Source organism: Perkinsus marinus (assembly GCF_000006405.1).
Source record: "Perkinsus marinus ATCC 50983 genomic scaffold scf_1104296966738, whole genome shotgun sequence".
In the NCBI taxonomy this organism is placed as follows: Eukaryota; Perkinsozoa; order Perkinsida; family Perkinsidae; genus Perkinsus; species Perkinsus marinus.
The window spans coordinates 100378-113440 of NW_003203798.1; the positions used below are offsets into that span (position 1 = coordinate 100378).

At 46.7% G+C, this 13063-nt stretch overlaps 4 protein-coding genes across 4 annotated transcripts; 3 read left to right on the forward strand and 1 right to left on the reverse strand.

Moving 5' to 3' along the window:
• Positions 1-387: 387 nt before the first annotated feature.
• Positions 388-1493, forward strand: Pmar_PMAR008191 (hypothetical protein; the record flags this gene model as incomplete). The annotated part of the gene is made up of 5 exons (XM_002768961.1): positions 388-462; positions 510-616; positions 805-916; positions 980-1193; positions 1414-1493. The coding sequence occupies 5 exons, from the start codon at positions 388-390 to the stop codon at positions 1491-1493; spliced, it is 588 nt and encodes a 195-aa protein (XP_002769007.1).
• Positions 1494-2566: 1073 nt separating this feature from the next.
• On the reverse strand, positions 2567-5543 carry Pmar_PMAR008192 (zinc finger protein, putative; the record flags this gene model as incomplete). The annotated part of the gene is made up of 16 exons (XM_002768962.1): positions 2567-2617; positions 2669-2782; positions 2828-2914; positions 2962-3078; positions 3483-3620; positions 3668-3750; positions 3796-3904; positions 3947-4010; positions 4060-4142; positions 4187-4261; positions 4309-4378; positions 4841-4950; positions 5088-5191; positions 5238-5352; positions 5400-5480; positions 5526-5543. The coding sequence occupies 16 exons, from the start codon at positions 5541-5543 to the stop codon at positions 2567-2569; spliced, it is 1419 nt and encodes a 472-aa protein (XP_002769008.1).
• Positions 5544-6833: 1290 nt separating this feature from the next.
• Positions 6834-9631, forward strand: Pmar_PMAR008193 (conserved hypothetical protein; the record flags this gene model as incomplete). Its single annotated transcript, XM_002768963.1, has 15 exons — positions 6834-6922; positions 6999-7113; positions 7157-7284; positions 7329-7407; positions 7455-7571; positions 7831-7922; positions 8182-8290; positions 8334-8406; positions 8615-8703; positions 8737-8822; positions 8864-8988; positions 9038-9147; positions 9190-9273; positions 9362-9469; positions 9518-9631. 15 exons carry the CDS (start codon positions 6834-6836, stop codon positions 9629-9631), a joined length of 1518 nt encoding a protein of 505 aa, XP_002769009.1.
• Positions 9632-11676: 2045 nt separating this feature from the next.
• Pmar_PMAR008194 (hypothetical protein) lies at positions 11677-11835 on the forward strand (the record flags this gene model as incomplete). Its single annotated transcript, XM_002768964.1, has 1 exon — positions 11677-11835. A coding segment is annotated over one exon (159 nt), but the record flags the coding sequence as incomplete, so codon positions are not given.
• Between the last annotated feature and the right edge of the window lie 1228 nt (positions 11836-13063).

Below are 13063 nucleotides of genomic sequence, written 5' to 3' on the forward strand. Positions count from 1 at the left end.
TAATGGCTTCGCCGAGATTGATACCTGAATACTTGTACCGGATGTCTCGTAAAGTTGAGGAGTTTGGATCAGGAGACCAGGTCCACCCTGCAGGAGATGATGTAGTAGCGATACTGTGCTGAGGGAAGGGCGCAAGGGAAGATACGGTTAACAGAGAAAGCGACCAGCAGACACAGGCGGAGTTGGTCGATGAAATTAAGACTGCTTATCCTGAGATTGACCTTTTAGAGGTCGAGGAGGAGGAGGGATGAACCTCTCGGAGTTCCCACGACTTCTTCTTGGTGGAATTAGGACACGTATGGACAGTGGATTGATAGTATTGTGTTAAGGGGGAAAATGCTATAACTTGAATCCTCTTTTAGAGTAGTAGTTTAAGTGATAGTTACAATGCCGGCTCGAGTACGCATGCCTGCCAACAACTATATGTCGACCAGCGCTACGCTGCAGACACACGGCATTTGGGTAATGACAATGGGCGGTGGGTAACTCCTGATGGTCCTTGTTATTAGAAACATACAATCAAATATGATCCACACGCTTCGGAGGAAGAGCGACGGAAGGAGCTGAGTCGGGAAGAGGATCTCAAGCACGGCGACGACTATAATGCTCAGGCTAGGTAGTAGTAGTGGGAGGACCTCCTTCTCGTTGTGATAGTTGCCTTATTTTAGTATCCTGTATCGATTCTTAAACTCTGCATTCTCGCGTACAATTTTCGTCTTAAGTTCAATTAGCCTTCGAATGAATTATATCTCGTTCAGCGTGCAATGGCTGGTATACTACGATTTCATATAACTTCTTTATGAGATCGATCAATGCCTCTGCAGATCATTATTTCAATTGGCAGCTTCCCAGATGGAGGGTCGTGGAGGTCATCAGCCAGGCTACACCCCAGGAGCATGCAAACACTGTGGACAAGGTATGCCCACGGAGAGCTCCTCGATTCGATCAATCCTTTTTAGTTGGGCATTTGGCTAAGCAGTGTATGAATTTGATCGACATTGACGATTTGGACAACCCAAATCCGAAGAAGAGTCAATCGTCCATGCCCGTGATGGCCTCGCCACCGGTGAACGTCGTGAAGGACTCCTCAGACAGTGATGAGGACTCTGATGACAGTGAAGATGATAAGAAGAAAAAGAAGAGAAGACATCATCATCACCACCACCGTCATCATCATAAAAGGCGCGATGAAAGTAGTTATTTTAACCTTGATGTCAGTGAGGAGTGTCGTCGTGTGGTCAGGTCGATCGAGGTCCCGTTCGAGAGACCGGCGAGAGAAGGAGCGGAAGTCATCTCGAAGGTCTCATAGATCTCGTCGATCACGTAGTAGTTAAGGGTATATTGATCTAACGACTTGGGTTGGTATTATAATTAAAGGGTAGAATATCAATCGTTTGGGGGAGTCACTGACAGGACCAAATATTGACGCCATCGGTGGAACTACGCAGACCGTCTGGGGGCAACAGACATTGTTCATGCAGGTTACTCGTTGATGTTCAACAGCGCTCGTGTGTAGAGAACTGACTTTGTCATCAACACTTTCACTCCAGTAGGGACTTGTTTAGGACAATCTCTCGTGACCGTCGGTGGGTTACATTTTATTACTTGTTCGGTCTTGAATTGACAAGACAACCCACGTAGACTCTCTCATGAATTAATCGGCCAGAAATTTTTTATAATAAACAAGAAATCCAAACGTCGCATAAAATAGGCATCTTGGATTCGATGATAAAGACTGGAGATTGCGGTTACGCTTTGATCGCCAGCAGCTCGCACAATACCGAACCCTTCGCAAAACCGGAACACCTACTACCTTGAGATTATCCCAAGGATGGGTTAAGGAACGTCTCACGTCACTAGCGAACTCCACACTGTCTCAACTCGACGACCGACCTTCGAAATGATATATGTGAACCTATATCTTCAAGATCCCTTCTTGCAACGAGGCTACTGAGTACGCCCTGTAGTTGAACACACTGCAAGTGCATTAAAGCTCGTACTCGTCCACCTGGACTATCCATCTTACTAATACAAATCGCAGTCCGCATAGAAGACAAGAAAATTGACATTCTAAGAGAGATGGCAACAACTACCACGTTTATGACCTTTAAAACGATTGAGTGCGTTGCTCATCACGTGAGTTAGATTTCAATGTTATCAATGAATCCAGTTCGCTACGTAGGTGTATGACAGGAATCCCGATACGATATCCCCGCATTCAACAACCCAAGATTGAACTGAACTGGAGAATGATCGCAAAATATCTCAGGTGATATTTGAAGGAATAGAACAGTACATGGAGTCTCACTGTCGACAATAGTACTGTAAAATAGGAAGAGAGAACTCCGTCAAACTCCCATTTTTCTTCAGTCGAGACCACGCCTCGCCAACAGAAACGATATCGTGGGAAGCAAACTCGGCGGCGACATGAGAAGTCGATGAAGAGACGAAGGAAATACACCAGACTCGACGGCACACAGAAATTCGACTTGGATAAAAACAAAGGATATCTCTCCTCGCGGGGGATAGTACAAAAACGACGAGTTGCGTATACAACAGCTCCTCATCACGTCATTGCGGGTAATTCTCCACGACATGTCGGGCACTCCATTTTGACCTGCATAACCGCTCATCGTCGCTAACAATAAAAGGAGCGACAACTGCTTACATCCATCCACTGCTCAAGACAACCAGCGTGGAATATATGATCACATGGAGTGATGACAGGCCGCAACTCAGGATCATGTGTCTCTGACAGGTCGATATCGTTCATGCAAATGACCTGAACAAGAAGGACTCCATCATCACGCGCGTCACGAGGTCGTACGCATTCCGGAGCCCCGAGCTCCTCATCCTGCACGGGCGGGACCGCTCTGTAGTAGTTGTAGACATGCGGTAGGCAGATCCAAGGGACCTGACGATGATGCACTAAGAAATGCTTACAGCCCAACTGTGACTTACGAATGACCTCGGGCCAAATCTGGCCTGAGCCCACAGTATAGCAACTTGGGCTACTTGCAAACACACTATGAGTGTGGCTTCTGCCGTGCTCGGTGCTGATGCTAATGCTGGGTACACCTAAATAGGGTAGTGATGCATAAGCGATAGTATTCCCTGTGTGAACTATTCCAATACGAGGAGCGACTACGAGCGGATCGAGCTAGAAAAAGCATGGAAACGTGAATACATATCTCCGCAATGTCCAACAAACATGTGGTGCTTTCATTAAACTATACGCTTTTCGAGGTTGACGAATTAGTATTTTATTTTCAGCCATACTCAATATCATCTTTAGTCAGCAAATACAGTCTCCACAGGGAAGCCTCAACGGCGTTGATCGCAACGGGTTGAGCTCGATACCAGAATATGCACAGCTATTAAGTTGAAGACACCATATCCAGATGGGTCCGTAGTCCTTGAGTCGAATTTTGAAGACACCAACATTAGCTCATCACTTCACATTTTGCCTCCCCCGTTATGACCTCGCCATTGAAGATAGTGTATGGACAGGCCAGAGCATACAATGGGACTATCATCCTTGTTATAGAGATGCCCACTATAAACCGCCATAGTAACGGTTTCTTATGCCCTCGCACTATATTATACACGATCTGAGGCACCTGCACCACAAGGACATAGACACTTCGACACAGACAAAGAACAGTACCCAGTAACACTGCATGATGATAATGAGGACATTTAAGTACTCATAGAAGTTATACAGAATTACCATGCCAACCAACAGAGCGCCTAGAAATCAAATACTGCGAACATTATAACAAACAGGTGGAATACCGTAAAAGCGAGAATACAGCCAGCTGAGTTCTCGGCGAATCGACTCCATCCCTCCCTCGTTGAACTGATTCTGTCGACGACTACGCCAAATAAGTAGAAGATACCGCACCTGGGAGGACGAGCTGTTCGGGCGCATACATTCATTGTTCACCTCTAACATGCTGAACAGAATGAACTTGAACAAAGCGACAACTGAGAAAGTGTTGAACATGAATCTGCAAGAGATGATGCCCCCAAGAGACAAGCACTGTGACTAAGCCTTACTGAGCCGATAGTCCCATAAATAGATGTATAAGGGAGTCATAGGCATCCATCAGCGCTTGGATACCAATACATAACAACGACACCTAGTCAGTTCGATTCGACGGACGTATTGTGTAGATATGCTTACTTTAGCGTGACCATTGTTGTTTTCCCCGTGCTGCATTTGCAACAGGAAAAAACGTATTTGCAATATAGTTATGATCTGAATGATGAATCGTCCGATCCCTTTCCGCGACGAGCCCATCTTACATTATTCAGAATAGAGTAGTTGATGACCTTTCGGCCCAGCCTTTTCACATCGATCTCCCGCAAAGTCATACTGAAAGCAATATACCGTGTAAGAACCGTTGAGCCGTGCGAATTCGGAAAGGAGTGGTAAACTCAGATTTGACGGTTACTATGGACATCATGACACTTAGTGATCTTCCACAATGAATTTGGAAAGGTGTGGTACTCCATGGATTGACGAGTAACAATAATGCCTCCTGTACGAACCCAGAAGGGTTAGTTCCCGACGCTGACTTATCCCGTGTAAAGGGGAATACTACTTCCATCATCGCTCCTCAAAACAGAAGACGGAATCACAATACGATATCCTATTCAAGCATCTTTCACGTTCGGACGACAACGGCGACGACGCCGAATTAGTCTCATGCCGTTTGATCGTTCGACTTCCGCTTGAACGCATGAGGCGCCCACATAAGCTGTCACCAACAATGATTTACTCCCAACTATGAATTTCGCTGACGTGAATCTTCAGGAGAGTCTCCCCCAATACTACCTGATTTTAAATCCACAGTTTTCACTTACAACCGTTCCCACGGCAATTTTCTTGCCGTCCAGCGATAGAGTTTCTCCGTTGTTTGCATCCTCCCTCGATGGTGTACGTATCTTCAACAAAATTCCAGTAAACTATGATTGATACCACCCCTCACTGAAGATAGTCTACTAAATACGATAACGCTCTATACAACACCATTGCAATCAACTGAGCCTCGAGACTCGACCAAACCAAACAATGGTCTTACTATGATCCTAGCCGGACCAATCTCGCACACCGGTTTGGTAAGCCCAGCCAAGCGGAACCTAGATAGGTCTGAGCGACCTGATAATATGACCTCTTCCTCTACACCTGAATACACGCTTATGGTCAGTTTATGAGGGGTTTGCATCATTACCACCCAAGCTGTTAATGGCTAACATGTTGTTCTGAAAACCAATGGCAGGGGAGAGCTGCAACTCGTGCCACTCATCGTCGTGTTCAAAACGGAGGAGAACTTCCGATAGGGACATCTACGAAGTGGCAAAGTTACGGTATGGGCAGTTATACGTTAAATTACCATCTTCATTCCAGCTCCTTTAGAAATCATATGCAGCTTCACCTCGCCCTCGACAGTCGGCACTCCATCGGCAACAGGTGACTGCAGAGAAGATTCGAGAAAAGTGTGGTACGGGAACATCCTCACATCATTCAAAGGCGTCATAGTGTACACTCCTCGATAAATCGAGCTGGGCTTCCCTACATTGCTACTGTCTAGAGCGGCTAAATATGATAATAACAAAACCATACGAGGAGAACCTCATCTACCAGCAAAGTTAAGACCGTCTCGATGGTCTGTTGAAGAAGCTTCTGAGTCGAGCATAAGCCAGAAACCAATGAGTAGTATGACTCCCAATAATACATTACTCCTAAGATCATCATCGTCGACAAGGAGAGACCTTCAACGTTATTACCATCGCCAATGGTTGGTAGTAACTAAGCCTTGTTGGTTCCATACCGTTCTTGCTGATGATGACGATGAACCGAGGCTTAAAAGAGGCATTTATGCAGACTGTATGAGGCAATGGTAGTGGCCGCCGCCGCCGACCTGATCTGTCCCAAGGCGTGCGCGGGTGTTGGACTATGTAGCGCTCGCCACAGGTAACGGCTTCACGCGAGTCCGGTGATCATATCTTGCACTGGAGGTAAGCTGTGTTGATGATTATGCTGGACTGAGTTGGAACCTAGATCAGTCGCTTGTATGGTGGGGGATCTGGGGAGAAAACCCCTAGACACTGCATAAGACTTGCAGTTGGTCACCTTCAGACACTGCATAAGACTTGCAGTTGGTCACCTTCAGACACTGCATTAGACTTGCAGTTGGTCACCTTCAGACACTGCATAAGACTTGCAGTTGGTCACCTTCAGACACTGCATGAGGCTTGCAGTTGGTCACCTTCAGACACTGCATGAGGCTTGCAGTTGGTCACCTTCAGACACTGCATGAGGCTTGCAGTTGGTCACCTTCAGACACTGCATGAGGCTTGCAGTCAGCGACGATCTCAGTAGATCTAATATCGGCTTAGTAATTATCTCGGGGTTGTGTTTGCAGTCAGTCAATTTCATCCCTCGAAAGGAATCGAGTATTTTATTTTTGGTCAACTGGTGCATCACCAGTCTCCTCCTCCTCCTTTGTGTTCGTGCAGGGGGTCCGTCATCCGTTGTGCGAGGGATTTCAGGTCCAGCAGTTTCACAGCCAACCCTCAATCATTCCCGCAACCGATCGGGTCTCGATATTCTCTAAGTCCACGCTAATCTTTTGAAGGATCCTCCAGCTACTATAATTGTGAATATCAAAGGCCTGTTTCAGGAGTTGAACGGATTTACTCACAATAGTGTTTCTAAGGAGGTCTTCGCTGCTTACCCACAATCGGCTTCACACGCGGATACTCCCCATCATATCGAGTGAGCCCATGCATTGGAATCGACGTGTTTATAGTAGTAGACTTGCCACATGTTCTCAAACTCCTCCTCATCACCATTCTTCGGACATGGGTTGTATGATGGAGGCCAATACGGCATGATCAGTGCTCGCACTCAGCCGTAAGTATACTGCTAGTAACACTGAAGTGGTTTGTATTGGTTGAGACTTTTATGTGTAGGAAATTACTAAGATTAGGTTTCAAAGAGAGCTGGAGGAGGCGAGAATGGAGAACACTAGGTTGAATAGACTCTTGCAGGAGTGTGAACAGGAAATGGTCCAAATGAACAACCAAAGACTGCGAGAACTAGAAGTTGGCAAAGTTGACAGGAATGCGAATGCACAGTTTCGTACAGGACATGAAACTGAGGCATGGTATCGAGATAAGGGAACTGGCTCAGGAGAAGGATACACTTCTGGCGCAAATCGAGGCCACTCGCCGAACCAATGATGATGATGGCAAACACCTTCGAATGGAAATACGGTTGGTCAGGAACTTTACCTCCTCGAGTAGATATTGGAAAATAGGGAACGGCAAGAAGAGATAGACAGACTGCAAGCAGAAATGCAAGAGCTCGTTGATGAGAACACTCTCTTGAGGGCCAAAGTGGGCACTCACACCAGCTAGCTCCGGATCGTGGGTCATGGTCACAGACCGATGAGAATAACAGTCTGGGTGCAGCCAAGAGTAAGGTCAGCTCCCGGTACTCTGAAGATGACCTCGTGAGAGTGGAGGAGTTGGAGGCAGCGCTGGAAGGAGCACGAGAGGAGGTGGAGTTGGCTGAATACCTGTGGACCTCGGGGTATACTCAGTTTACAAGGATACATTATGGAACTCGCAAACAGCTTAGTGTAGGAGTTTATAAAAACTTCCTCAAAATCTTCCCCGCTGTCCTCGACACATGTAGCTCGCCGTGTGCATAATGAAGGCCTTCTGTTCTGGCTATCAACTCTAGTCGTAGAGATATCTACTATCCGTATAAATGTCTACCATAATATTGTCTATATCGTATTGTCGGATTGAATCCAGATACTCAATTTACGTGAAAAGAATGAGATGCTTGAGGATGTCCTCGAAGAGAAGAACGTACAGATCGTTGCCCTCACTAAATTCGAACGAGAGTAGGACAGTATTGCTCTATGCTTCGCCGACTGTGGATTATATTAAAGCTTAGTCTCAATTTCTACCACCTAGATTCAACTCAATACCCTCCATCACGAGTTAGGATTCATACCGCGTACGCAGGCTTAATCTGATATGGCCAGTCGAAACTGCAAGTAGCTCATTATGGATTTTCATTCGTATAGTTATCATCCCCGCAACGGATAAGATTTCTTAGATCAACAGAGGGAAGTAGAAACAATTATTCGTCATCTTCAGAGTGGACGCCCAGATAAGGCAGCATTTGGCTGAGCGTGATGAGAAGTTATCCGAGTTAGAACTCCATAACACTATGCTATGTGGGAAGCTAGCTGTACTCGAGGAGGAGGTGAGTAGACCAATCGTACCCCTTGCCTAACCAATGCCACCAGAGACATGCTGGCGGGGCCACCAATGAACTGAAGATGCTCTTGAGGGAGCGTGAGATGGAAATTGAAGCACTAGGTACTTCCCGTGCGCCAAATCTATCAGCGTGGTACGTACACGTACAGAACTATCATTCTTAGAATCCCAGCTTCGCTCCGCGATATCTATCAACGCCACGAGCCATAAGGATACGACGAATGTGGTTTATGTTGATGGATCGCACTCAACAGCGGGTAGGTCACAAGAGAAGTGTACATGATTCGTATCTTCCTCGTTGTGTCCTAAGATACTCATGCTGCAATCAAAGGCTTACAGACGGAGCTGCAGAACAGAGATGATGAACTTATTCGTCTGCAAAGGAAGGCACTTGGCGACGTGTCGATCGATAGGAAGTGTCCTCTATTGCAGGTGGACGAATTCGCAAGGGGTTTCTCATCACCTGATGCCCTCAAGAAGATAGACGAGCTTGAGAGGTCCCTGCGTGAGAAGGAAAGGTGACGACTCATAGGCTCGCCCGAGTGTAGGATGCCATCAGAAACCTCACAGCATCGCGTGTCGAGCTGAGTACATATTTGTCTGAAGTTGAGGACATATTGCAAGAGAATCGCTATTTACGCCAAGTCGCGGAAGTCCCTCTGGACAAGCTTATTGATTTGACTGGTACATGCCGGTTGAATGTGGTGTGTCCATGTAGTTGTTGATGTTGTAGATATGAAGATCGCTGAGCGTTTGAGCTGCTCTCGGGCGATTGCACAACTTAGGGTACTCGAACAGAGAGAACTTGAATGGGATCATGAGAGGGTTAAGCTACGCAGGAAAGTATGATTGACTAGTAGGAGTCGGCGAAAATGTGGTATGCAGATACTTGAGCTCTCACAGATGGTCGCAGAGAAAGGTGTTATGTGCCATGGCTTAGACGCTGATAAGCTCATCTATCTACAGGAAGTGATCTCGACGGGACTTTCCAGGGCCCACAAGCCCTCTTAATTGATATTTCCTTTATACATCGTACTGTCCACAATCGTTTTTACAGTTCGCGAAGTCCCTCCGTGAAGGGTCCATTCTCCCACCGCGGGATGACTCCCATCCTATTGACCACAGTATGCTCTATGAAGAAGAGATTAGTAAATTGAAGTCTGAGGTGGCGTCTTTACTCGTGTGTTATTACTATCATTATCTATCTCAGTAGGTGTTGAGGCTTCAACAGCGCCTGGCTCGCTGTGATGAAGTTCCTAAGCTCACTACAGAAGCCAAAGAATGGAATCCATCTGCTATTGACTCAATCTCGGCCGCTGTGGGTTAACCTGGTCCTTGCTATTGCTTATCTACAAACTTTTTGAACTATCTGAATTTTCATAGAATGATTCGTAGTATCGGCTCTTAGTAGCCATTCATGCACGCCGCGCAGATTCGATTCCCATACACCGCGTCTTCCCACTACGTAGTTCTCACTGACTAAATAGAAGACTCGTGTGATTCATACGATATGAGCTCCTATTTGTGCGAGTGATAGATGCTTTTTGGACAGGTTGAGGCAAAATTAGAGAAATTCTTCAGCAGACATGAACTGTCCCGAGATACACGAACGCACAATGGCAACTCGAGGGATTCTGTATCGTCACCTAAGCACACTCAGGAAGCCTTCTCAACGGCACGGGTGATCAACCCTAGTGGCAAGCAGGTCGGCATCGATGTGATTCTGATGTATCGATCGAGACCAATGAATGATTCGGGACTTGCTCAGACGAATTCAGAGGTGGTGGATGAGGAAGCAAGGGAGCTCTATGACGGATCTGTTGAGCTGCAAGAGGGACTGCTGCTGCCGCCTACAACTTTCCCACCAATCAGAGGTCTACCACAAATACTCTACAGTCACGTGTTGCAGCACGCTGTACTTCCACCCACTACGAGTGAGAGAAGAAGTAGCGATCGTGGAGGTCAATAGTTCGCCGTCTATAGGCATATTGAAAGGGAAATCACCTGCTACAGTCACAGCAGTACTCTATACTTTGCTGTTGGAAGCTCTCGAGGACAACAAGCATCTTCGTATGGTGAACGACAAGTAAAGAGAATATCATCCCTGCAAATCCGACTGACAGAATTGGCTTGACAGATTCAGCGATGAGATAGCACAAATAGTGCAGGCCCAGCAGAATCGCATAGCCAGCCTTGCCGTTATCAAAGAGGAACATGCCTTGTTGGTGAGCTGCCGGTTCCCTGTGCGTTGGCCGTTGATCAAGCTGTGGTAAGGCTGTGAATCATGAAAACTTAAAGGAAGAGTCCAGTCGGATGATGAGGTATAAGGAAGAGAAGATTGAGACGATGCAACGCGAGGTTAGTTGGCTCAAGGAGAAGTGTGCACTGATGGACAAGGGGGTTACTGAACATGGTAAGGGGACATGGAGGCAGACCCGAACACGCTGTTCAATAATCCTATCATTGACAAGAACAATGGCATTCACACTATAGAAACAGACTATTCTACACATGTTATGAGGGAAATTTTATTGTTCGCACTGTGAGAAACAGCGTCGTTCACCTTGAAATGAAATACCGCATCGTCCTCATCGAAAGGGACAATACCATTTGAGCTGTAAGAAAACCAGTGCTCTTCATAAGTGTGGGAATGACCTGCAGTTCGTACTGTTAGAAAAGCAGTGCGATGAAGAGTAGAATCGCATGACTTATCCGATGAAAAGCCATCCTTGAATGAACTCACATCGTCCAATGATCAGATGGAAGCCTCAAAGCGAAGTATCTCGACGTATTGGAGCGCCTCACCAAAAGTGAAGCGAGAGAGAACACTCTTAGTAGGGCTCTGCAGACCAGTAGGATTGAAACCAAAACTCTGAGGTTAAGATTATCCTCATGTCACCTATGGACAATGTATTCTCTATAGGGAAATGGTCGATAGTATTGAACCTGAATGCACTGCTAGAGAATTCTTCCTCAAGGAAAGGATTGCTCAGCTGGAGAAGTTCAAATTGAAGGCGCATCACGCCATCACTGTCGCCACACGGAAACTCAAAGCTTGTAGGCCACGGGTAGAATAGCCATGAAGCCACGGGGTTGACTCATCGTGAATACGCTTGCGGGTTGCCTTAATCAGGCGTTCCGTCGCATGAGTATGCCAAAGTGAAGGGCGAGCTCTTCACTGTTAAAGCACGTCAAGGGGATTTAGAGGAGGAACTTGCAGGTTTACGCAGTCGCATACATCAGAATGAAACAGTGGTAGAACAGGAAGCCATATCCCAAACACGACGATTATTATGATGTCCCCCAATGCTCAGTGGGGTCTCTCCCTCTAGCATGATCGCTCTTTTCCGCCGCGTCAACATACAATCTCAGGCAGAGGAAGCCCGCGGGAGAATTCGAGACCTACTGGGGAGATTACAAGTGGACCAACCCTCTGAAGATGTCAAGCATGGCGCTGCTGAAAGGGAGCTCATTATCCTACGAAAGCATGTCGAAGGGGACAATGATATTATGGCGGAGTTGAAGTCACAAGTCAGTTTAATCTCCAAATTTTAGAGCCAGTCGTGATTTTCTCTGACTTCCTCGCTAGATCCACTACCTCGAAAGTCGCATAGTGACTATTGAGTCGACCCTAGAAAGTGAGCGAGCTGCCAGATGTGAGCTAGAAGCAACAGTCGAACTCTGTACGCATGGTCAAGCGTCGGTTATTAACCTCGCACACGTGGGTTCACTACTCTCACGAACATCCACAATATTTGAGTGGTAGATTGAACAGCGTGAGATGAAAGCAGAGGAGAAGATTGCGAAGGCGGAGGAATTGGCCTTGGAGCTGGAACACGCACGAGAAGTCTTGACAGTAGCTAGACGGCAAGCATCGGAAGCGAAGGCTGCCTCACTGAGACACATCATCGAGCTGAAGACTCTGAGGGAGACACTCAATGCTGTATGCGACTCGAGCCGATCAGGCGATCAACAGGTATAGTCGTCAGCTTGCTTATATGGGGTCAGTCGAACATAGGAGGACTCACGAGCAGAAAGTGGGGTGAAATTTAACCTTCGAGTCGGAGGCTTCGACGATTTAGGCTAGAATGATCTTTGAGGTTGATACACTTTTAGCCTGGCGGGAGCAGCAATACTATAGACTCCATGCCTACACCAGTCTAGCTGTTGTAATGGTGTCTGTAGTGATACATGAGGTAGGTATCATTGATCGCCCAATTACAACAGCGACTCATGACCTGGGTCTGGGAGTCGGATAAAGGTCACAGAATCTTGACATTGAACCAGGAAGTTAGTCGCCTGCGGAATGAGGTGAGTTACTCAAGGGCTTCATTTTCTCTCATCTCGATTCATCCTGACGAGACATGTGTTATCAAGCGTGGGACAGTATGCACATTCTCAACTAGATGTGTTGGTTACAATATGTAAATCCTGAGGGGATTTTGGAAATTTCTTATTGGTCTCTGTGAACTACTACCCTTATTCATGTGTAAGTCCTTAAGTCAGCCGGGGAAATCAGACATATATTCCAACATTGGTGTCATCAGTGTGAGAGACGTCGAACGTTCGTCTCCGCTTGTCGGTTGACAGTCAACGAAGACTTGACAGCCCCCACGTGTCGTCCTCATAGAATTGAATCCAGTGATCCATGAGATGAATGACTAGGTTATGCGTCTCCATAGCGAGAGGGAGACCCAGCTGGAGAGCTATTATGATGGGCTGTATCATCATCAGAAACCTGATCGGATCCAGGTCAGAC